This window comes from Mesoplodon densirostris, chromosome 8, assembly GCF_025265405.1.
Source record: "Mesoplodon densirostris isolate mMesDen1 chromosome 8, mMesDen1 primary haplotype, whole genome shotgun sequence".
Lineage (NCBI taxonomy): Eukaryota > Metazoa > Chordata > Mammalia > Artiodactyla > Ziphiidae > Mesoplodon > Mesoplodon densirostris.
In genome coordinates, this window is record NC_082668.1 from 722,308 (window position 1) to 746,904 (window position 24,597).

General features: G+C 55.1%; 2 protein-coding genes across 4 annotated transcripts in view; one reads left to right on the plus strand and one right to left on the minus strand.

The window, feature by feature from the left end:
* Window positions 1-2,870: 2,870 nt before the first annotated feature.
* PPP1R7 (protein phosphatase 1 regulatory subunit 7) lies at window positions 2,871-24,597 on the minus strand. Of its 3 annotated transcripts, none has more exons than XM_060107406.1 (10): window positions 24,195-24,445; window positions 21,172-21,312; window positions 18,120-18,175; window positions 17,362-17,427; window positions 16,640-16,770; window positions 16,054-16,216; window positions 14,502-14,618; window positions 13,540-13,644; window positions 10,095-10,181; window positions 2,871-3,972 (listed from the first exon to the last, which is right to left on the minus strand). In XM_060107406.1, exons 1-10 carry the CDS (start codon window positions 24,244-24,246, stop codon window positions 3,796-3,798), a joined length of 1,095 nt encoding a protein of 364 aa, XP_059963389.1. In that variant the 5' UTR covers window positions 24,247-24,445; the 3' UTR covers window positions 2,871-3,795. The 3 variants fall into 3 exon arrangements, with proteins under 3 accessions (XP_059963389.1, XP_059963391.1, XP_059963390.1); XM_060107407.1 differs by having other exon boundaries at window positions 2,872-3,972; window positions 21,184-21,312; window positions 24,195-24,419; XM_060107408.1 differs by lacking the exon at window positions 21,172-21,312 and having other exon boundaries at window positions 24,195-24,597.
* Window positions 24,382-24,597, plus strand: part of PASK (PAS domain containing serine/threonine kinase) — a 39,437-nt gene continuing 39,221 nt past the window's right edge. The window contains exon 1 of the mRNA XM_060107401.1: window positions 24,382-24,443. The gene's annotated coding sequence lies outside the window, so the exon portion shown is untranslated. The remainder of the gene's footprint in view (window positions 24,444-24,597) is intronic.

Genomic DNA, 24,597 nt, shown 5'->3' on the forward strand with positions numbered 1-24,597 from the left:
TCCAACTACCTAACTGTCTTATTACGGTTATTGTTTAATCTATAGCCACTGTATGTGAAGTTCACAAGGGCAGGAACTTAAAAACCTCTGTCGCGATGTCTCCCAAGTGCCCAAGAGAGGGGCTGGCACGGAGCAGGTGCTGAGTGCCTGCTGAGGGACGAAGGACAGATCCCCCACGGAAGCTGCCTCCTTCCCTTGGCTTATCATCAGCATTGTCACCCTGATGGCCGTGTCTCGTCTTAGCTGGTGGGCCGCTGCAGGTCCCGGTGAGGCGGCTGGTCCTCACCACCCTCCATTCACGGGGTGCTCTCGGCAGGGACTCAGGCCTCACTTTATCCCCTTGTCCACTCCGTCCCTGTCTGTGGGAATCCTCCTACTCGGACGCATCCCTTTGTGATGGACGTGCAGTCCACGTGGCTGTGGCCTCCTGTGGTTTCCCAGCAAGGGCGCTGTGGGCTCCTCCCCACTGAGGAGCATTTACCGTAGCCGAATGCCCAGCCTGGACTCAGCCACCACTGTGCCCGGGGCCTGCGTGCAGTGCCCTGCCGGCCAGGAGGGGACAACTCCCTATGTGGACACCCCAGTCCGTGCCCCCTCTTCCCGCCATGGCAGCCCCGCATTGTGAGCTGATCGGCTCCCTGCCCTGGTTTGCACACCTCTGCTGGCAGCCCTGGTTGGCTGGCCCTCGGCTTCTCTGAGCTGCCTGATTGTCCTGGGCCCATGTTTCTACCTGGATCCTCCTTCCTCTGGTTTGCAGGAGTCCTTTACATCTAAGCGTTAGGCCCTTTGCCAGTTCTAAACTCTGAGCACACGTCTCTCCGTCTGCTCTCAGTGGTCTATTCATGGTGTTCTTTGCCCCACAGGAATTTTTACTTTATGTAAACTAACCCATCAAAACCTTGTCTTACGGCTGTGCTTCGGGGATTAAGAAGCTTTTCTGCACTCCCAGCGCACAAATGTATTTTCCCACCGTTTTTTCTTTTCTTTTTTTTTTTTTTGCGGTACGCAGGCCTCTCACTGCTGTGGCCTCTCCCGCCGCAGAGCACAGGCTCCGGACGCGCAGGCCCAGCAGCCATGGCTCATGGGCCCAGCCACTCCAAGGCATGTGGGATCTTCCCAGACCGGGGCACGAACCCGCGTCCCCTGCATCGGCAGGCGGACTCCCAACCACTGCGCCACCAGGGAAGCCCCCCACCGTTTTTTCTACTGGCTTGTGATTCTACTTTCACACGGAGACTTTTCTGTATTTTTTTTTTCTTTCCGGTACGCGGGCCTCTCACTGCTGTGGCCTCTCCCGTTGCGAAGCACAGGCTCTGGACGCACAGGCTCAGCGGCCATGGCTCACGGGCCCAGCCGCTCTGCGGCACGTGGGATCTTCCCGGACCAGGGCACGAACCCGTGTCCCCTGCATCGGCAGGCGGACTCTCAACCACTGCGCCACCAGGGAAGCCCCTCACATGGAGACTTTTAATCCTCAGGTTGGCCTGCGTACAACGTTAGGCTGGGTCAGTGTCCCTTTTTCCACAAACTGTGCTCCTCTGCCAGCCCCGCCCAGGACACAGGCCTCCCGTCCAGGGACCCACGGGCGCCCTCACCAGCACCGAGCCTGTCCGAGAGTCTGTGCGGCTGGCTGTGTTTCTACAGTGTTTGCAGTGTTTCTACGGTGGGTTTGTAGCTTTTTTTCCCCCCAGATTTTTAATAATCTGGAAGGAAATCACTGCTCTTGACTCATTTTCAAAGTTGACGAAACTTTTTTAAAGTTTCAAGGTTCAATGTAGATCTTTTTCTTACATATAAATTTGAGTTTAAGGAGGTTCTTAAAAAATCAAATGTCATTCTGATTAGGATTGTGCTGGATCTAGCACAGCTTTCCCATCCCTTCTACTTTTTTTGTATAATTTTGAAAGTGTCTATTAAAGAGCAGGTGCTGGACTTGGATTTGTGACCCATCTGAGACGGGGACGGACGGGCTCTGACCCCATCTGCACGTCTATCTGTGGCGCCTCCTTGGGCCTTTCTCTCCAGTGTCCTCTTTGCTTGAAGCTTTTTGGGGTTTTTTCCTACTTGTGAGTTGGATGTTGGATAATTTATCTCTCTACGGGAGGCTGCTCTAAACTTACACCTTCCCGCAAACTCTCTCTCTAAGCTCTCCCTCCCTCTCTTCCACACCAAAGTGAAAACCTGCACAGTCTCTACTTGCACTTGCCACGGTCTTACCTCCAGATTTAAAAAAACAGCCATGCGGTTCAGGTCACTTGTGGTTTCCCAGGGGCAAGTTTGTGTCTTGTCAGGAACAGTCCTAGCGTTTACAAAGGAGAGAGCTCAGCGACCAGGCGAGTACGTACTTTTAAACCGAATTCCGCTGGTCTTGGTACTGCTGCTAAACCCCACCTTGCCCTTTCTCCGTTCCTTATTCGGATTCACTGCTCGTTTGGGTGGACTCCTCCACATTATCTTTCCGGCAAGGGCGCTCAAATCCTGAAACCCTGTGTTTCTAAAATGCCTTTCTTTTGCCCTCAGCTAATGTCTGGCCAAGGGCAGAATTCTAGGGTCGCAACGCAAGGGCTCTCTGGGGCCAGGTCCTACCTAACCCTGCTTTCCTTTCCAAGAGTTCGCTCTTCAACAGGGAGACACTCACAGATGCAGGTCACACAATCGATTCTGGCGAAGATTTGAGTCAGGACTTGGACGTGACCTCACCCTCAGGCCACCCCAGCAGGTGGTCACCCCTGAGCTCCTGGCCCCCCACGCGGCTGCCCAGGCTCTGTGACAGGCTCCAGAGCAGCGCTGTCCAGTAGGACTTTCTGTGACCGTGGAGACGGGCTGCCCCTGGCGAGATGTGGCTATGGTGTGGCAAGTGCAGCGGAGGACATGAATTTTTAATTTCATTTTAACAAATTTAAACTTGAACTGACGCAGCCACGTGTGGCACAAGGGGGCCCACCCCACACTGGACAGCGCAGCTCGAGTCTTGGAAGGAGGAATCCTGGGAACCCTGAGATTTGGTCCTCACTCTGCAGAAGGGAAAATCCAGGGCCCCGAGAGATGACAAGGTCCTTGTCGCACTCAGGGTGAGTGTCAATGTAAGTTTGTAAAGAACAAGCCAGCACAACGGTGGGGTAAGAAGGGGAGGCAGTATTCGAGTGGCCACGAGGGCAGCTCTCTAGAGACAGTCCTTGCAGAGAGACTCAGGTGGGCTCAGACCTGCCCGCGGCACAGCACAGTGTGCGCGGGAGGCGGCCCCCTCCTACCCCGAGGGCTGCGGGGGACCAACGGGCGTGCCCGGGAGGCAGCCAGCAAGGCCTGGCGGGCGGCCACTGCTCTTTAAGAGAGCGCTGGGGGTCACGGCACACAGGGCTGAGTCATCTTTTGCCTGCAGGTTTGTTTTTTAATATATAAAATAAAAAAAAATTGGCATCCACTGGTCTAAGAGGCTACAAAGCTCTGGGCTGACAGGCCCGAGGGCCCTGGACAGCCCGGATGCCCCCCGGGCACGCGCTCCCAGACCTGCTGTTTCACCCTCTCAGGCGGGCTGTGACCTCCCTCTGAGAGGAGGAAACGGAGACGGGTCACAAGCAGCGCCACGGGTGGCACGGGGCTGTGGGCCACTAACTCGGAACGCGGACCGGCCGGAGGGGACAGCGCTGGCGTCCAGGTGGCGCACACGGCGGCTTTCACTCAGGGCCTTTTTATTGCCATTGGGTTTGTGACCGTTGATAGAGTGATGATTTTAGGAGCAACGGGTGGACTAAAAAACCGTGGCTGGGGGCTCTTGGAAGAGAGGGGCCAGGGGCTTCAGAACCTGACGAAGGTAGCGTCGATCTGCCGCACGGTGGGGAGGGCCAGCATGATCTTCCGCCGGTACTGGGGGTCCTTCTGCAGGGGGTTCCGCTCCAGGTACACCGTCTCCAGGCTCTTGGCGCCCTTGAGCTCGTCCAGGTCACTCCAGCAGTCCAGGAGGTTGTCGTTCATCTGGGGGAACACGCGCACAGCGGAGAAGCCTTAGGGCTGCAGCCCCGCCCCGCGCCCCCTTCAGACAGACAGCCCCGCCCCGCCCCCTTCAGGACACACTGACCCTGCTCCGCCCCCTTCAGACACAACAGCCCTGCCCCGCCCCCTTCAGGACACACTGACCTGGCCCCCCAGCCTCCCCACGTGGGGCACGAGGCCCCCACTCAGAAGAGGGGTGACCAGCACCTCACGGGGCCTTCCATCCATCACGGCACATCCTGGCCGGGCCGCGTCCCACACGGGATGAACCTGGACACGGCGCCACGACAGGGGCAAGTCCATGTTCAGTTCAGCAGAGGGAAGACGGAGCAACACAGCCCCACCCCACCCCGTCTCCAGGCAAAGTGCTGCAGCCGGTTTGGCTGTATTTCCTACAAACCATCCTCGGCCATTGTCCCCAAGGCCTAACTATGCGCTCTGATGACAACACAGCCAACAGACCAGAGGTCACTTGCCGGACACTCACGGCACGAGGGGCCTTGATGGCGTGCACCCCCGGGACACCCACCGCCCGCCTCTGTGGAGGAAATGCTGTGCCACGGCTGATCCCGTCCAGGATGCGCCACGTCAGGAGGACGGGCTCAGAGCAGGTCAGGAGGCCCCGTCCCGGCTCTGCTGAGGCCCGCGGGGCTGGGGTCGGTGGGTGGCGAGACCTCTCACTTTTCAAACCACCATCAAGGCGAGGGCACGTAGGGCCTCTGGGTTGGAGCACCTGTCACCCAGCTTGGTCCACACCTGTCACGTGGATGTCGTGGCCCTTCTGCTGGGGCTCCAAGAGACCAGTCTTCAGTTTCCAAAGAATACGGCAGACGGACAAGTGAACACAAACCAGAGAACTGCCTCTGTGAACGTGAGACGTGCCCTGGATGGCCGGAGTGAAGGGTGAGGGTAGGGGGCTCAGGCGGCACCCGCGGGGACATCACCGTCACGGCTCCTGGCTGTGCTGCGCCAGCAAACGCTCAGTAACTGGCTCCCAGGAAGGCTGAAGAGCCCTGACATGTCGTGTCCGCCAGCTTCTGTGGCTGACCTCATACTGACCGTAGCGCTGGGAAGAGAGGCGCACGGCAGAGGCTCCAGTGCGTCGCTGCCCGTGAGCTGACAGGTGGCAGGGCTGGGTGTGCAGGGCGGGCGGGGAAGCTGCCCCGAGTGCATGCCCCGCACCTGCTGGCCTCACCCCCTCACTCCGGCCACGCCCAGTTCTAGAAATCACGCTTCAAGAGACACCAGGCCCGGGGCCCGCCATGCACACGGTGGTGGGAGGGGCAGACCTGATCCCTCGGAACCTGCGAGGGCAGAGGCGGGGTGGCCGAGGTCACACGGCAGCAGCCCCACTCAGAGAAGGTGTGACATCTGTCCACATGTGGGAGGTGAAGAAGCCGAGGCCCTTGAGGGTCCCATCCACGGCTACTTGGTGGGGACACCGCAGAGGGTCCGAGCACCGACCAGGCACTGGATTAAGTCTCTTGAGAGAAGGGCCCAGTTTCGCCACAGCACTGGGGTCTCCAGGGAGGGAGAGGATGACGGCCGTGCTGCAGAGCAGCTGTGTGCTGGGGGTCTTCGGGGGGAAGGTGAGAGCAGCCTGGAGGTGGGAGTGAGGACCAAGAGACCGCAAGCCACCTCCAGGTCCAGGGCCATGTCCACAAATGGTGACTGAAAACCTAGGCTTGGCTTCTCAGGACTCTTCCTTGAATACAGATCATGTTTTCCTATTGTACATCTAGTAGTTTTGGGTTGAACACTGGACATCGGGGCTAAGATGGTGTAGAGACTGCCACAGGCTTGGTTCCACAGTTCTTCAGGGCGGGTCTCCAGGAAGTCAGGCCCCTCTGACCTGGTGGGAACCAACCTCCGCACGCGGCCTCCTCTGGACACACTGCTGCAGCTTGCTTCTAGGCTTTATTAGGGTGGGTCTGGAGGGCGTCGTAGCTGAGCCTGTGGTACTTACCCCTAAGGCCTGGCCCGTTTGGTGTCTAGCTGGAGGTCAAGGGTGCTGGTGAGAGCCCCACCTGGGCAGGGCTGGAGCTCCATCGTCCCCCAGCTCTGCTGGGGGACAGTCCGGCAGAGCTGGTGGGTGAGCCGCGAGAGGGGTGGTCTTGTGCCCAGACTGCCTACCGCTCAGCCGCAGCCCGGCAGGCGACCCCCACGTGGACTTCCGGGGCCCTCCTCCGCACAGCTGTCCCCTCTCTCCGACCTTGTCCTGAAGAGTCCAGCTGCCATGAACTTTGATCTCTGTGTCTTCAGCTCCACAGAACTGCAGTGTTCCGCTTAGGAAGCGCTCCTAGGCAGAGCAGGGCAGCCCGGGCGCACTGTGCCATCCCCGTTCTCAGGGCCCGCGGCCTGCTGCTGCCTGCTGTGCACTGCCTGAACAGAGCAGCCTCGGGCCTTGGGGTCTGTTCCTGGTGGGAGGGCTACTCTGGCACCAGTTCCACTGTCACAGCCAGTCTTGTCTTTAATAACTCACTGCACGTTATGAATCTCCCACAGAGATTCTCCTAGATTCTCCCAGAGAGTATACAATGCAGGGTTTCTCAGACTCGCCTATTTAAGGAACGCTATTTTCACAGAACTTCACGTGGGCCTAGTGTGCCACGTTCTTTGGGAAAGCCAGATTTCCAAAACCCAGAGGCCAGCCTTGTGGAGGGCCTGAAGCCTGCTTCTGAGCACGGAGTCGCGGGGACCCGGAACTCAGAGCAGGACTCACTGGTGCCTCCACCTCAAAGGGAGAAGAGCTCTCCCAGGATAAAGCCTTAAACAGTATTCTGTTAAGCGTTAGTCTACGACACTCCTCTTGTACAACATGAGCTGCCCATGTGGCCAACGCAAAGTGTGCAAAATCAGAACCAGAGGGAAGCAATATCCCCCATGGCAGTGGCTGCAGCTGCTTGGTTACCAGAAAGAGGCCGCTGCAGTGGAGAATCACGAAAAAGACACTCATGTCTTAAGCACTTTTACCTTGAAACGTGCAAACAGTACATTCATTTAATAAAAGTAGCAATGTTACATTGCTTAGAAGTAAGATCTTTTCACAGCAGAATCTCAGAAACCTTCTCCTACTCCGCTGGCAGCTGATGCTCCGGCAGGGCCACCATCTCCTCCTCTTCTTTCTCAATAGAGTCGTTTGTGCCTGACACACACTGTGCGCTTCCTGTGTCACACGTCATGGCATTTCCAATGCCACCGTCCCGTCAGTTCCCGGTGGTGCGCTTACTATCTTTATAAACCCCAGGTCTTATAGTTGAGGGTATTCCACAGTACAGCCAGCCACAAGGCAGTTTTCTCTAGGATTTAGTGAATGTGGACCTGGGAGTTTTACTCACCACCAATGGAACATTGTAAAGGATGTCTTTGACACAGGTAACTTTCAGAGATTCTTTCTTTTCTTTTTTAAAATATTTATTTATTTATTTTTGGCTGCGTTGGGCCTTTGTTGCTGCGCGCAGGCTTTCTCTAGTTGTGGCGAGCAGGGGCTACTCTTCGCTGTCGTGCGCAGGCTTCTCATTGCGGTGGCTTCTCTTGTTGTGGAGCACAAGCACGGGCTCTAGGCGCGCGGGCTTCAGTAGTTGTGGCGCGTGGGCTCAGTAGTTATGGCTCACGGGCTCTAGAGCACAGGCTCAGTAGTTATGGTGCGTGGGCTTAGGTGCTCCGAGGCATGTGGCATCTTCCCGGACCAGGCCTTGAACCCGTGTCCCCTGCATTGGCAGGCAGATTCTTAACCACTGCACCACCAGGGAAGTCCCTGGAAGTTCTTATCTTTGTATTTTTCCAAAATGGAACTCAAAACCATTCACCTGTATTGTCTCCACAGAAATTCCAGGATCTCTGGAAGCCTCATTGAGGGAAAAAGAAAAAATGGCCTTTATGACTCTTTTTTCAAGTTCTGCACAACTGAGATGTAAAGGAACAAGGTGTGGGGTATGACCTTCCAGGTACGCCCGTCTTCTTAAAAGAGTCTCCCAGAAGGTACCATTTTTAGTTTTTTCCATCTAGAATGTTTCCCACTTCCTTCTCTCATTTTTTTTTCTGTTAAATGAAGTCGACCTTTAAAGACACCCAGCTACTTGTCGTGTAGAAGGGCCCTCGTTCTGGCTTCAGCCGCCTGCTTCCCGTGGTGTCACCTAGCTCGTTCTCCCGGACCCTCTGCTTCCTGACACCTGGAAGTTAGGTCTACATGCTTGGTTACATCACACTAAACATTCCTGGCGAGCACACTTCATAGATGAAGCACATCAAGGGACACGAGGCATGAGGCTGTCCCACTACCGGACATGAGTCTGATTCTGTGGACACACTGGTGGCGCCCAGATGTCTCTGGGGAGCGTGTCTCCCCTTTGCAATCATCAAATTCTCGGCGGGGCGACACTTGGCACGTGTGCAAACGCCCTGCTCATCCACGGTTTTAGCGTCGGGGGATGATCCTGCCTGAATCCCGGGCTGGAATTCTGCTACAGAACATTGTCCTGGCTGACATTCCCCAGCAGACTACCTCATGGTTTTCAAGACCCAAACTTCACAGGATGTATGCATTTTCCATCACAATGGTTTTTGATGGCTAATGTTTACATAGAAAATTTACATTTACTTCCCCTCAAATTCAATAACATTTTAAACAAAACTGAGGTGTGGGAGAATTCCCAAGATACATTTCTTACACAACAGAATCACTTCAACAGAGGGGACGTGTGCCTTGTATGTTGCTGGCATCAAAGAAGGTGTCTGTTACTTCATACAAAGCTGGGGTTCAAGAGAGAGCAAGGGGGAGCCCCTAGGAGACAAGCCAGTCTTTTCACAACCCCGTCACGGGGGTGGAATCCTGTTTTCTGCTGCATTCTGTCGGCTGGAAATGAGTCACTAAGGCCAACACACACTCACAGGGAGGGGTTACACACGGCGTGAATACCAGCACCTTGCGGGGGGTGGGGGCACACCAGCAACTCGTGATGGGTCACAGTCTGCCTTCTTGCACACTTGGCGCTGTCTTACTGCTGGGTGCCCTGGGTGCTGGACTAACCCCAGCCCTCCCTCTCGGGACCCCTCTCTGGTTGTGCGGTTTCTCTGTGTGGTTCCCTGGCCTCTTCGGAGCCAAATCCCTTCGCTCCAATGCAACCGGCTTACCACTAGCCACACCTTCCTCCGGGGGTGGGCTGCACACCAGACCCCCGGCTCATGGTGACTCACTCGGCTCCCCCAGCCTCTCAAAGGCTGGTTCTGGTCTTCCCAGACTTGCTCTAGCATCACGTGCTAACAACGCCCAAGACTCAGTGCTACCGCTAAGGGGTAAGGGACATGCTCACAGCAGGCCACCTGTGCTCTAGGGAAACCGGGACGATCTTTTAAGATGAGGAAAGGAAAACACCCAGGACACAAGCAGGGTCAGCAGGATGGCTAGACAAGGAAGAAGCATGCCTTAGACGCAGCACGAATCTTGGATCAGACTGAGCGCATCCGGACGACGCTCACTTGCACATGGCAGTCACCGGGTGGAATGTGTGGTGGTGCCTGCAGGGGCCACCAGGCAACAAACGTGCTTCAGGACGACACCCGTGTGGAACCCTGACACTGAGGACTTCAGCTTGGGGGTCATCCTGCCACCCCCTCAGAGGAGTCTCAAGACATCTTATGCCGTTTCTCTTCCTCTGGGCTTGGTGACACTGCTCCCGAGACAACACAACACTGTCACCATGAGGCAAACACAAGGCACATTCCGGGAGGACTGACTACAGAAGCCCATGCGACACCTCCTCCCATGGTGCCGGTACACGTCTGCGCTGGGTGCACTGGCCCCTGGGCTGGGTCTGGAAGCCCTTCAGTCATGTGGCAATCCTCGGGTCTAACCGTATACTGCGCAGGGCTTCTCACACTTTCATGTGAATCGCAATCACCCAGAATCTTCTAAAATGCCCACTTTGGCTTGGTCTACATCTGGGGTGTGGCGGGGCCCAAGATCCTGCGTGGGTACCAAAGTCCTACAGCCCTGCCCGCAGTCCCAATCCACGCCACAGCCTCCAGGGCTGGAGCAAACAGAATTTCACTCGGCAGGACCAGTTCAGCTGACGTGTCATCAACCCCTTGTGTATTAAACTTACCCAGAATTCCTGCAGCTCTGTTAGATGGCTGATATTTTCAATCTTTTTGACTCTATTTGATGCAATGTCCAACATCGTGAGTTTGTTCTAAAATAAGGAAATAAAATTTTTCCTGGATTACCTCAGATCAACAACGAGCGCGCGACCATGCACACAGCGCTGGGCGCTGAGCCTAGAGCCATGAGGTGAGCTGCTCTCTCAGGACGGCAGCGTGCTAGCAGGCGGACAGCACTGCCCACCTCCTGCAGCCTCCCCGCCCACCCCCAGACCAGGCCAAGGACACAGAACCCTCACGACTGCCTCACTGCGCTCTCACCATTGGGGTCTGGAACTAGTTCCTTCAGATGCCAAGCCCCAGGCTCCCAGATCCTGGTCCACAAAGACCCCAGTGACACGCTCGGTCCCGGGAAGAGCAGCTAACATGAGGCCGGGGCTCTGAAGAGGGGGTAACAGTTGCAGCAGCATCTATTTAGTGCTCAACCCAAGGAAACATACAATTCCAACTGATCCTTAGAACAGTGTTTCCTTCTTCTTTCAGGGCTGAGGAACCTGGGGCTTGGCGGGGGTGAAGGGGCCCTCCTTCCAGCACAGGAGGAAGGGCAGAGAGGAACGCCTGGGCACCGAGGGACAGCGGGTGGACACTGGCCTGGAATTTACAGCTGATGGGAGAGAAGAAAGAGGGAGCTCAGCCCCACTGGGGACAGCGTCCGGGGCTCGCCCGCTGTGGGGCAGGCATCAATCGCACTGTCTCGTGGATACAACGCTGTGCTCGACCCTCTATTCCAGAAATGTCCAGCAGACGCCTACTTCCCAGCACACATCAGCTAAGCCCGAGGAATTTTTTTTTAAAGTTCACAGAGTTTCAAGATTTCACAGAATAAGACTGTAGTAAAAATGAAGTCTTTAAAAGCTTGCACTGTTTGCTGAAGTATGTTTAACCAGACCAATTGGCAAGTTTTTCTAAAATCAAAAGGGAAACATTACAAGTTGGTTGACGGCCCCCGACAACACATTCTCTTCCTCTCTGCTCGTTTCTGATTGAGGGTTGCCTTCCTACGTTTTCTACTGTGTTCCTGGGATTCTAACTCCAAATACCAAGTTTTAAGGGAAAGTTAAAAAAAAAGTTTCAATAAAATAAAAACAAAGCCCCACACACACACACACACACACACGAGCAGGCAGCCAGAAGCTCTGCCAACCCAGAAGCACTCTGGCCCTGGCCTCTGACTCCTTGAGGGCTGGGCACAGTGTCCTGCGCCATCTGGACACAGACGCGGTGAGGAGCTCTTCCACTGGCTTCTGTTGGGCTCCTGGTGTCCGCTCAGATAGCTGGGTGACTACAGCGGGCTAGGAGACGCCTGCCTGCGGGGCTCGGCGACTTTCAGAGCAAACAGGGACTCGGGAGAACTCTGCAGAAGGGGGCCACCGTGGGCAGCAGGGCGGGGCCAGGGCAGGCCCGTTGCCCCCTGCTCTGCGGTGCTAGGCGGCGTGGGATGTGTGAGCACAGGAACTGGCTGAGCTAAAGCATCTGCGGCCCGCGGCAGGATGTGACCCTTGTGCAGCCCCAGCAGAAGGGCTCAGCACCAGGGGCACCCGGCTGCCAGAACAGGCCCCAAACCTCCAGGCACAAGGATTCCGGCATATGCTCAATACTACCTCGTGTTTTCCTGGGGAGCTGGATAGTGTTTTGAAAGCTCATTCAAACGCAAACCGGTAAGAATTGCTTAAAAAAAAAAAAGGAAGGGGACAGGGTTGGGGGAGCACGCACAGGAGAGATTACAACAATGCAGTCATCCCCGCGAGACCCACAGGAAGACGACCCAGCACAGACGGGCAAACAGAGGCAGCACTGGGGGAGGACTCAGCCGTGGTGTCAAGATGGCGGATCTGCCATTTGGGAAAAGGATACTTGCTGCCTGACCTCACACCACAAAGGTAAATTCCAGATAAATTAAGAGATAAAGTTTAGAAGAAAGTATAGGTGAATATTTGATCTCTAGTTGAACAAAGATCTCAGAGGAAAGCCTGTCTCATTTGATTATAAGAATCTTACAATGATTACCTTTAAAGCCACAACTGCTTTTTTATCTGTTTTGTCGCAGAGGCCCCAGAAGGCTGCGGTTCTGACCCCAGACCGAGGCGCAGCGCTCCTACTGGGACAGTCCTAAGCTCTCGCCCCGTCCTGTGTGCCTGGGACCCCGCTGCTCTTTTGGGTCACACCGCTGCCACGCCCTCTCCTGCGTGGACCCTCCGCTGACCGTGGGGACTGGGGCGGGGGGGAGGCCAAAGAGCAGAGGGGGCGCCGCCCGGCTCCAATCGCATGGCCTCCGCATGGCCGCACCTCTCAGAACTTGGCCTCAGGGTCCCATTCTGCACCGGCCGAGTGTGCACCCAATTTACACACAAGCTCTGTAAACTCTCAGTTTGACTGGAAGGCAGGGAAAGGTGACAGGACTCACTGTAGGCAAATTCTAGCTTTTCCAAAATTTTGTATGTAGATGTTGGTGAAATGAAATTCAGAACGTGGATTTCCCCTGAAAACATTACTAACGGCGGCTAGGCCCAGGGGCTGAGGCGCAAAGGCCAGAGGAGACTTTACGAAGACTGAAACGCTGTGTTTACAACAACAGAAGTGACCAATCTGGTTACACTTGCTGGCAAGTCAACAAAACAGGAAAAAAAACCCAGTAAAATTGAATGAGTAAAAGTATTTTATTTGTCTTGAATACTGCACTGAGGAAAAGCAGGTTTGCCTGCAGGCAGCTGAGGGGCGCAGGGGCTTCCTGGGGGCTCAGGGACAGTGCTACCCCTCCCTGCCCAGCGCCCCTAAGGCTGTCCTGTGCTGGACGGGCAGGGTTGCTGAGGGCAGGGTTGCTGAGGGGCGGGTGGGAGGGAGCGAGACTGTGCAGGATCCGGGCCAGGGGGCGCTGCTGGCCCCGTGGGCTGGGAAGTGGGGCCCGGAGCGGGAAGAGAGGGTGGCTGCTGATGCCCACTAGCCCTCCGTGGGACAGGGACACCTAGCAGCAGCCGGGGTTTACTTTTTTCTTAACTTTAATTTTTTCTTGGCCGTGCCCTGCGGCACGTGGGATGTTAGCTCCCCGAGCAGGGATTGAACCTGCGCCCCCTGCACTGGAAGCGCAGAGTCCTAACCACTGGACGGCCAGGGAAGTCCCCGGGGTTTGCTTTTAAAAAATCTTCCCCAACGCCTACAGGGCCATGCAGTAAATCCACCCCCGCGACACACAGCTCAGCTCAGTGCCCGCTCAGAGCTGAGCAGAGACCGCCTGCGTCTGTGTTTCCCAGCGTGAGGAGGGATGGAAAGGTCACTAGGACAGACCTCCAGAGGCAGCGAGTCCCCTCAAGAGCCACCCGGAGGCTGGTGTGTGCTGCCTGCCCGTCGGGCACCCCACGACCCCACTGCCCCACAGGCGGCCGGCGGGCTTACGTTGTTGTCCAGGCCTTCGATGACCTCGATGCCGTTGTGGCTGAGATAGAGCTCCCGCAGGTTCACCAGGCTCTGCAGGCCCTCGATCTTGGTCAGCCGGTTGCCCTGCAAGAAGGAGAGTCAGAGCAGCGAGGACGCACGAAGCCACGTGGCTCCTGGGAAGTGGGGCTGCTTACCGTGGGCGCCTGACGGCGGGGCATCTGGATACAGCTGCGAGAATGGGACTCACACACACAGAAAAGGAAGACCGACTCTTGGGTCTGCTGTACTGGGCTAAAGTTCATACGTGGGGTTAAAGGCTTTTATGCAAAGCACTCACTTTTTCATCTACTTGGTTTGGGGAAGGTCTACCTCAATTAATTTAGTAATTCAAAATTTCAGAATCACTGAATATTTTAAAATAAAATCAGTTCTCATTTCTTTCAGCATCTACTATAACTCAAATTAAAGCCTAACGCCCTCTTCTTAAAATAAGTCTGCGGAACGTCTGCTTTCCAAAAGGCACCTGTGGTTTTAGGGGACCTGCCACACTGAGGTCCGGTCCCCAGAGCACCCCACCACATCCTGCCTCAAGGGCCTGGTGCCACTTGCCTGCTTCTGACAAAAAGGAACAGGAGCTGAGGCACAGCCACATGCTTCCCAACCCCCAAGACAGGCTGCACGCCCTCTGCATGGACGCGGGAGAGTCGCTTCCACTGTGGAGCCCAGCACTGTAGGTTCTGGAACGAGCTCCACCTTCTGAAGAGACCCTTTGGCTAAAAACCAGCTTGGACTTTTATTAGGAAAAGGAGCGTGATGCTTAGGGAATGAAACCGCGGTCCAGCGTGTGTCACGCACATCTAAGGTCAGTGAAGTATAATGTCTCAACTGCTCACTGACGGTGAAACAGAGAGCCCATCAAAGCCCGGGCCCTGGGCCTGCAGGATGGGGGCAGCAGGGGCGGGGCATAGGGCAGTCAGTACCTGCATGCTGAGGACTGTCAGGTTGGTGAGTGCGTCCAGGTTCTGAAGCTTAGTGATCTTGTTTTTCCCCAAAAACAAACTCTCCAGGTTGGTTAGCGTGTCAATATTTTCAATTGCCTGTGAAAATCAGGACAGGGCAGCACTTAGCTACCTGGGGAAGAGAAAGATCTCTGGGCAAGGAGAGAGAGCTACCCGGGGCATCGGGCAGGTACTTTTCCACTCTGGAAAATTTCCCATGCAACCTCACGTGAAAGCACAACATGAGAACACGGAAAAGGTGGGGGTGGGAGCGAGGCGTCAAGGCCCCCCCTTACTTGGGCTCACTCCCGGACCTCGAGTTTCCACCAAGCCCTGGAGCTCTCGGGAATTCTCAGGTCCCTCCAGTCCTAAAATTCCGAGTTGCCACATTATTACGTGACTCTATGTAGGGTTTGTTAAAATGCATTCCACAGGAGAGAGAAGCTGGGAGCTCTGGCCTTGGGATGCCCTACGGGACTCCTGGAGCAGGTGCCCCCGTTCCCTGACTCTCTGCCCCTCTTCCTGTTTCTGCCACCTGCTTCCTTGCTTCTCCTTGCTCCATGCCGGTGCTCCGCCATTCAGCTGGAGACGGATCTCCCGCAGCGCCTCGGGTAGCAGCCCGTTTAATCAATGCCCACTGAGCAGGCCTCAGGCCGCCCCCTCCTCTGCGTTCACTGCTCTCCCAGAACAGGTTAACTGCTGGCTACTTCAGTGCGCACGGGAACACAGGGGGCCTCCAGCAAGTGCAGACCGAGCATGTCGTCTGGCCCTTCACAGCAAGACGTGGCTGGGGGCAGTCTACGAGGATGAGGATTCAGAGGGAGGGCAGCCTTAACTGCTATGGCCTCTGCATCAACTTGTGACAAGCCACCTTGCTCTCAGAAGATTCCATAGAGAAATACTCGATAAAATGCTGACATCTGGGCCACTGTCTAGTTTTAAGTGTGCTGCTTTCCTATTTTCAGCCGTATCACCACCAGCCTCATGAGAGGCCCTTTGCCAGAACCACTCTTCTTGGTTTGCATCCTGTCCAGCTCATGAGGGCCAACCTGGGATGACCAGTGTGCTACGAGCTTCCAAAAGCTGGACAGAGGGGTACTTGCGACACGGAGGGAGGGGAAGAAGTGCTCGGAAACCCCTGCCCCCAGCCACTCAGCAGGGGAGGACAGGCCAGCCGAGCACCAGGCTGCGTGCTCCTTCCTACGGCCCTGGTGTGGGGCGAGGCACCGGCAAGCCACCCCTCTGCTGCCTTGGGACACTTTCAGTCTGCAGTACATTCAAAAGCAAAGCGTTTGGGGCTGATCAGCTCACCTCAGGCAGAACCTAATGGGAAGGTTTGGTAAGAATTACATCCTGGTTTGAATGGGGAACAAGTGAACTCTATGTGCAGAAGAAAGGCTAGGTCGCTGCACCTGGGCACACGCTCTTATTAATACTGACTTCCAGTCAGCACTTTTTCTTATGAAAAATACAGCCGACCGCACACCCTGCACCCATACCGTCCAGGCCACGCTGCCGCCACGCTCGCACCTACCCGGATGCGGTTGGACCCCAGCTCCAGCATCTGCAGTTGATGTAAGCTGCTTATGTTCTCAATTTTATTGATTTTATTGTTGACCAAGAAGAGCTTTTTCAGTCGTGTCAACTTATCAACTCCTTCAATGTTTCTCAGTAGATTAAAAGAAATATCTAGAATCCTGGGAATAGGCAAAACATTTTTTTAACGAGCCAGGTCACACAGAACTAGAATGTAATTAACTTAGGGGCAGCACCCCGACCTGGGGGACCGTGCCTCACCCGGGGGCAGGGGCGGAATCTTGTGGCTGCCCAAGAAGGCCTGGGAGAGCTGGGAGGCAGCCTACAGACTCCCGATGCCTCTGAGCTCACAGGATGGTGCTGAGGGGAGAGACCATGTCCTCCCCGAAGAGACCAGCCAAAAGTCTCCACAGGTTTAATTTGCAGGCTGGGACTGTAGGCAAGCCAACACACCCCTGGAGCCAGGTGCAGGGCGGGACCCTGGGGCAGAAGTGGCCTCCCTGGGCCTGAGAGCTGGGGCCCAGGGCTGGTTCTGGGGAGGCTGGACGGGCCCCTCCGTTGTCTCCCTGGGTTTCACGACTCACTCCAGCTCTGTCAGTCCCTCCAGGTTCTCAATCTTCTTGATTTGGTTGTCGTAAAGATCCAGCTCTCGAAGACTCTGTAGCTCCTCTAGATTCTCAATGCATTTAATTAAATTTTGACGGAGGCAGAGAGTCTAGGGGACAGAAAGAGGGCAGCTGACATAGGCAACAGGGAGGCCAGGAGGAAATGCCCGCTGTTACAGGACAGGCCTTCCGGGTGGGAGGATGCGGTTTTCCTTTCCGTTTTCTAGAAAGCTGCTGACCTTGGAAAGGATGGGCAGACACCCAAGGGAGGCTGGAGGCAAGCCCCATACCGAGCAGATCTACTCAGTGAGGGAGGCAGCGGGCAGTGGGGGTGCTGTGTCCCAGCAGAGGGAACCCTCAGGGGCTCAATTCTGAAAAACAGATTGGACTGAAGCGAGTTAAGGACTGCACAGGCTGGGGTGTGCGCGGCTGCAGGCGGGCTCCGACCTAAGGCACTGCAGGCGGCCGCACGCCCGAGCCACTATTTGAACCTGGGGCGAGCCACCCAGCCTGCCGTCTGCCCTAGCAACCCTGCCAGGCTCAGGAGGAAAGGTGCCCGACGGCAGCTCCTGGTGCAGCCTGGCACCTTTGCAAGGACTGTCACTTGCGCAGAACTGACTCTGTTCTGGGTTTATCGATGTCCTTCGGGCGGGTCAGACTCTGGAGTGTCACCTCCCCTGCAAGGACGGAGTTCCTCTCACCTTCACTTTCTTCAGCACCTCGAACCCTTCAATTTTTCCAATGCGATAATGATTCAAATCAACGTCCTGAAACAAGACAAGACCTAGCTCAGCTGCAGGCAAGCGCCTGAAGACATGCTTCCTGGAATCGGAGCCACAAGGAGGCTGGGCGGCGGGTGGAGGCGAGGGTGAGGGGAGAATGGGAGAAGTGCTACACGGAGTCTGGGCAGACAGGGGGCGGGGACTCAGAGGCGAGCTGCAAAACGCTCCTCGGTTCAGCTACCACGGGTAGCGGCTTGATGTAAAACTGACCCTCCAAGCGGGTGGGATGCGAAACCTACTCTCACCCCTTTGCCCCCTTAGCACAGAGCACAAGCCCATGCTCTGAGTCCCGCGTCCCCACTGACGGCCGGCTGCGGGTTCAGGGGAGGCCCCACGGGCCGCCTAGACACAACGGCTGGCTCCGCCCTTCCCGGATCATTAATGCGTGGTGCTTCTCAGAGGCTGGGGATGGCGGGACCCTACCACGTACAATGTAATCATCTGACCCATATAATTTATGAGTCAAAGGCGTTTCATTCGGTTAAATAGAAATGGCAGGTCAATCACTGGTATTAAAAACAGTAAGAACACAGGGTCTCTGAGCCAACGGAGACAGGCTCAGACAACTCCTTCCAGGGAAATCACTCGCTAATCTGGTACCCTCGTAAAAGATACCCCGACGGTCAGAATGCTCCGTCACCATGCCCCCTGAGGTTGGGGTGAGCAGGCGGCATTACCTCTGCATTTCTGTCCAGGTTAATGGTTTCCATATCCACAGGCAGCTCTTGTCCTTCTGTAACAACAAGAAGAAAAGCCCATTCAGAGCCCCCTGTCTCCAGGAGGACGCAGCCCTGGCATCCGCGGAGAGCTGGGTCGGGCTGCCTGGAGCACAGAGCCAACTTGAACTCAGAGGAGAAACCAGCAGGCAACACCCGGAGGGCATGGATGACGTGGCGGAGCTAAGAGCTGTCTGACAATGGTCACCCTTCAAGATCCTCAGTTTCCTGAACTCAGCAAACGCCTCCAAACTTCCATCTGTGCCGCACAACTTCTCAGGAAGGGAAATGCAGTCTGACGCTGTTGTCAGAAAAGCCGGGGGAGGGGGAACGGTGACCGAGCCTCAAGTGACCCCAGCCAGGGGCCGGGAAGCTGCCCACCGCCACCTCCTGGTGATGCCTGAAGCTGCGTACCTGGTGGCAGCCTGCCTCCCAGTCTTTCCCCTTCTTGTCTGTGACAAGAAATCAGGTCATTTGAATATAGATCATGCTGGGCACACCAGATGTTCTAAGATGTGCCTTTTATTGCTTTGGAAAGTGGCCCAGCATCTACAAACACGTCTGTCTGCAAAGAGCGAAACAAAATGAAGCTCAGCTCAACAGACAAGATCGAAGAGCCTCGCTGAGCAATTTCCATGCCCCTCTTGCCGGGCAGGACGAGGAGCCAGTCCACCCTAGAGAGCGGGCCTTCCGTCCGGGGGCCTGAGGAGGGCGGCCGCTGCTCCCGCGCTGGGCTCTGGGCCTACTGCAGCACATCGTCTAAAAGGGTTAAACGCTCTCCCCAGCCTGCGTGCATTAGGATCTGAATGAGGCCACACACTGTAACTGGAGGGCATTTCTATAAAGTCTCCGTTTGTTCTTGCAATTTGTTGTTGAAGAAACTGGGCCGCCTGCCTTGGAGAGGCTCCTCCTCGGGGGGGCAGCGCGGTGACTGCTGTCTGGCCTGTGCCCCCAGGGACCACTGGTCACCGCTACCGTTTGGCCTGCGTCCTTCAGCTGCCTCTCCCCGACGGCAACACTGCGTCTGCTCCTGCGGCTGAGCAGGCTCACAGCCCCGGCCTCACGCCCCCAGCGCCCCCCAGCATGGGGCGGCTTGAAGGCTGGACTGGAGGCCTCGGAGAGGCACGCCCGATGCAGGCCCAGCCTGACAAAGACGTCCTGGCGCCACACTGGCTGAATTCACCTCACAGCCTTTTCCTTAACCACCGACAATGGCTAGTTAAAAAAACATGTCATTTACTCTAGTTCAGCCATAGCTTTACAAGATGTCAACCAACCCAAAAATTAAATAAAAGGAGCTGGGCAAAACCAAGAGATATGCCCAAACGATCCCCCTACAAAAGTCAGCACAGCCAATGGCCTGAACTCAGGAAGCTGCAACGAAAGACGCATACTACAACAAAGGCAGGGTGTCCAGGACACATGGTCACAAGGCTTCAAGGGTTCTGTTTGTAATACATCCAGCACAGGGCAGTGCTCAAAATGGCAGCTTAACCTTTGAAACAAAGTAACCAGCCATCTTTCCAAACCTATCCTGTATGTTTTAAGTTTTAAAACAACTTATAGAAAATAAGTGAATGGTACCAGTTGTCACGTTTGAATTTGTTTTACTTGAACTTAAGATCTAAGCAAGTACAGGCAGGAGCAAGTCCTGGTTTCTCTAAGGACCCATAAAAATGCACCTTCCCAGGACTTTTAACAAGCTAGTAGCCTGGAAGAAAGAACACCGGATCTAGACAAGTCGGGGTCCAGTCCAGGGGCTCCACTTTGTAGCCACATACCCTTGGGTGAGTCGCAGTGAGCCTGTGCTCATGAGCCAGGGGAGAGCCCATGACGGGGCTCGGTCAACATGCCAGGCATTCAGATGTGAGGGCAGGTGACACTCCCACCGCTTGGCCCTCCTGTGACTGAGTCAGCAACAAGAGCTTTCACCTATCACTCCCGTGTACTTATTCCACCCACATCACTTCCAGAATATCGACACTGAAGTTCCAAAGTAATGTGACTGGTACTTTTGTGGTAATCTCCTTTTGCCTTAAAATTAGGTTGCCATAGTTACCAATCATCTTCACTGGCACAGAGCACGATGTTATTTTAAAAATTCGTTTTGTTTTCATTACCATAACGGTAATGCGTGACTATTAATACTTTAAATACCCATACACTGTGTATAAATCTAGAAAATGCAGAAGGTACAAGACCCTCTCAAACCTGCTGTTTAGAGAGACCGTCCCCCGGTGCCCCCCAGGCCAACAGTTTGATGTGTTTTCTCTCTTAAGTAAGTAAAACTACATACTATTATTATCATTTTAAAAATAAAGATAGGATTTTAACATGCATACCATTTGTAAAAAATTTGCTTTTTTCACCTAATAATATATCTTGGACATCTTTTTGTCTGTTTGTATGGTTTCTCTCACTCCTTTGAATGTAAACTGATTTTCTAAGCAAGCAAAGAAAATACAAAAAAAGGCTCAGATCATAGTTTGGGAGGGTGAAAACCCACCATTACAGGCTGGGAACTTACTTTTCTCATCTCTAAATTCATTTTGTTGTTGTTAATCATTAAACCAATTTAGAAGTTGATCCTCAGGCCTATAAGTTTGGTGGAGCAGGACTCAGAAATGACTGAGACAATTAGTTTCCGTCCACGGTAGGAAAAGAGAGCACGCTTAGCCAAACTGTTCATTTCAAATCTCACTTTCTGAACACGTGGATAATAAAACAATCTTCTGGGTCTGTTTCAGATGACACATTAGTATCAATATCATCCGTATTTGCCTTCGATGGAATCAGGGAAAAGTTCATCCTGCCTGCAGGGGCCGTAAGTGTGTAGGTGGCTCAGGGAGCACCTCAGAGGGCGCCCTACTCCCAGCGCCTACGCCCACCGCCCCTGGCCACCCACCGAGGGCCTCCAGAGTCAGCCAGACAAACGCCCGGGCGCCACCCGGGGGCCCATCACGTGCCACCGAGCCCCATGCTCCTCCCGCTTAGTTAGTTTAAGGTTCTTAACTCGGCCTGGTACCTTCTGGGTCCTCTTCCCCCCGCTCCTCTCCGTCCTTCAGGCTGTGCGCACTGAGCTCGGCCACCATCCCGCCGCTCTGCTTCTTCCCTTCTTCATCGCCCGACTCTTCCGATTCCACCCGCCTGTCAACTGAACCCACACACATCCATAAGAACTCACACCCATGTTAGGGGGCCCTCTGAGGAACATGTAACAGATTGACATCCAGTTGGAAGTCAAAGAGACTTCATTCAAAAATGTTTGTTGAACTCAGTTCAACAAGCATTTGAGTGTTCGCCATGGATGTCCCGGGTACCACCTGAGGCATCCAGTGGAGGGGGGAGCTGTGGTGGATGGGAAGGGGGCACAGCAGGGAGGCCACAGGGGTACAAAAGTGAGTGACATACTATTCCTGCCCTCAAGGAACTCGTGAAGAATTACCAGGTGTTCTGGAAGGCCTGGGTGGTTTGTGATTAAACGCCCTAGTGGTAACACACAGAGAAGCACCTCCTGTCTGGCTCCCTTTTGGCCTGGATGTCCACATAGAGGGGACCATGTGACCCTCCCACCACATACCTTCATCCATGCTCCACTATCCATTTGGCCAAGAAAACCAGCCCAGTTCACAGGCCCTCGTTCTGAAAGAAATCAAGACTAACTCAAATCAGACTGTGGGCAGCGGGGAGCTTTAGAAAAAGGAGAAGACAGCCAGTAGTGCTAAATGCCCCATGAAGTCACTGATGCTGAATGTCAGGGCACCGTGACACCAGCGCACAGTTTTGAAAGGCTGGTAAATAAATATTTTTTGAATTAGCAAATCAGGCAATGATTAAATGTGGCAGACTGGTAAAAATTCTTTGGCAAGACTGTCAAATAATTTCCCTTTTTCCTAACTTTTTTTGCAACTCTTTTGGAAATCTGTGGAAGACCTGGAGCACTAATGGATTACTTGGAATCATCAACCACACTGAAAGTATTCTCTTTTCTCCACTACAGCTTATTTACAAAGGGATATATGCTCTTTGAGGGGAAGGCAGCTATTTCACCTTTGTATCTCCCGCTGGGCCTAGCAAAGCAGCACCCAGGAAAGGACTGCTGGATAAGTCCTGATGAAATCCACCTCTAAAACCTCCAAACCCATTCCTTCTTCCCTGCCCTGGCAACTGCCTTGGATCAGCTACTCATTACCTGTGGCCTCGGCTCCTGCCTGGCCTCCTAACTGGTCTCTCAGTGGCTTGTCTGGCTGTTTAATCTATTCTCCATTGCTAGAGAATCTGATCTTATTCTAAAATCCAAATCTGATCTTTGACTCCAAAAATTTCTGGAATGCCACTGACTCTTCCTGAGTTTGCATCTTGTCTCTACAGACACAGCTTTGGCATGTTATTTTCTTTTCCAAGCCTCAGTCTCCTCACCTGTAGACGGAGCTAGTATAGTACCTGCATCTCAGAGTTGCTGTTAGGCACAAAAACATGTGCATGACACGTACGTAGACATGTAATAAATTAGTTGGTACCAGGCACAGGTGGTCAAGGCTAAGGGACAGCAAGTTCTACTGGGCAATGGTCTGGTGCAGCGGAGCCCAGGGTGGGAGGGGCTTAGCTAATGAAGGGCAGCCAAAGTGAAACTTGGGACTCTCTCCCAAGGGACAGGGGCATGGGACAGCAGATCAGCACATGAGGTGACTATGTGGCACCGGGGACTATGGACTGGCTCAAGGTATCGGCAGTGGGAATGGGAGAGGTATTAAAGATTTGGAGATATTAAGGAAGCAGGGGCAGCAGAGCTTGTTGATTAACTGGATGGGTGGCAGCCGGAGAGAAGGAATTGCCTGGGTTTCCTACTTGCCATTTACCAAGACACGGAAACAGCTAAAGAGAAAGTGGGAATAGGTGGGAGGGTGGGAAGAGGGGGATAAGAAGAGGCGTTTCCCTGCTTAAAAAGACCTAACGGTCTGAAAGTCCAAGACCCTTCATGTGCTTCTCCCCTCCACCAAGGCCCTCCACGACCTTTCCTGCCAGCCTCACCGGCACTCTCCCTCGTTCAGTATGACTGTGCCACTCTCGGTTGAACTCTCCTCCAAACAGGTCACATTCCTTCACACCCCTTTGCCTTTGTGTGGTTTCCTTCACCTGAAATGACCTTTGCTCTTTCCCTCAGCCTATCTCCAACCTGGCTGATTTATAGTTATCTTTCACGATTCAGCTCAGAGCTGGCGTTGGTTGTGCAGCCATCACTCACAAACATGCCTACTCTTCTTTCGCCGCCCCCGCTTCCCTAGCACTTGACACTGGAGACTGTGGCTGCTCTTCCGGAGCGCTCATGAGACCAGCGGATCGAAAAGTACAGAAGCACTCGAAGACATGACTGGCTCTCCAATTGCGGTAAGCGTATGTATGTAACTATATGCACCCATAACATGCATATACTGTTTTTCAACAAAGCGGAAGAGTTTGATTTAGTCTTTTTGGAACTATGATCGCTTTGAAAACAGGAAACCGTCGATTTGTAACTCAGCTCTTGGCTCCTGGTCACTTCTTCCCCACGACCCATTCATTCACTTTCGAGAGGACCCTTCTCCGCCCCCGCCACGTTCACCAATGACCCGACTCGGGCGAGTCCCAGGGAGCCCCGCGCCTTGTTTCCTCGTCAGCTGCCCCGGGACTGGGGACTCGCGGGGCTGGCTGAGGAACTCGGTGCGAGGCTCCCACCAGCTGGCGGACGCCGGGGCTGTGGGACCACCGCGCCCTCAGTCCCCACCCACGCGCCCGGCTCGCCCCGCCGCTGGCCCCGGCCCTAGGTCCGGCACCTCCCGGGCCGCCCGCGCCTTCCCGGCCGCTACCGCCTCAGCACGGGGTCCCGGGTCCGGGACCACCCCCGCCCTGCCGGCTGGCAGATGTCAGGGGGCGCGCGCGGCGGGGTCCGAGCCGCGGCCGCAGGTGGGCCGCCCCGTTTCTCCCGGGCAAAGCCGGTAGGGGTCGTCGCCCCCCGCCCGCTGGGCCCTTCGGTCGCCGCCCCGCGTGGCCACTCACCCTCCATCATCTCCTGCGACTGTGCCTGGCCCGCGCCGCGCTCCGCCGCCATGTTGGCTGCTCTTCCCCTTTCCGGTATCTATCGCCTCAGGCCCCTCAGCCAATGAAGGCTCCCAGCTCAGAGCTTTCCCAGCCAATGGAATCACAGACGCTTGCGCGACCCCAGAGCCTCATGGGAGTTGTAGTCTTTCCTCGAGGCCGCGCCCGCCCTCAGCCCCCGCACCGCCAGCCACACCACCCGGCTGACAGGTAATTAGCGCACGGGAGGCTTTGGAGGCGGGGAGCAGGATGAGGGCAGGGATAGTCGGGGCCGCACGCACGGAGCCGAGCCTGCAGGACAGCGGAGAGGAGTCTGGGAGCCGCTCTGGGCTCGTGGGCTGGTGACCGGACACGGCGGGGCGGG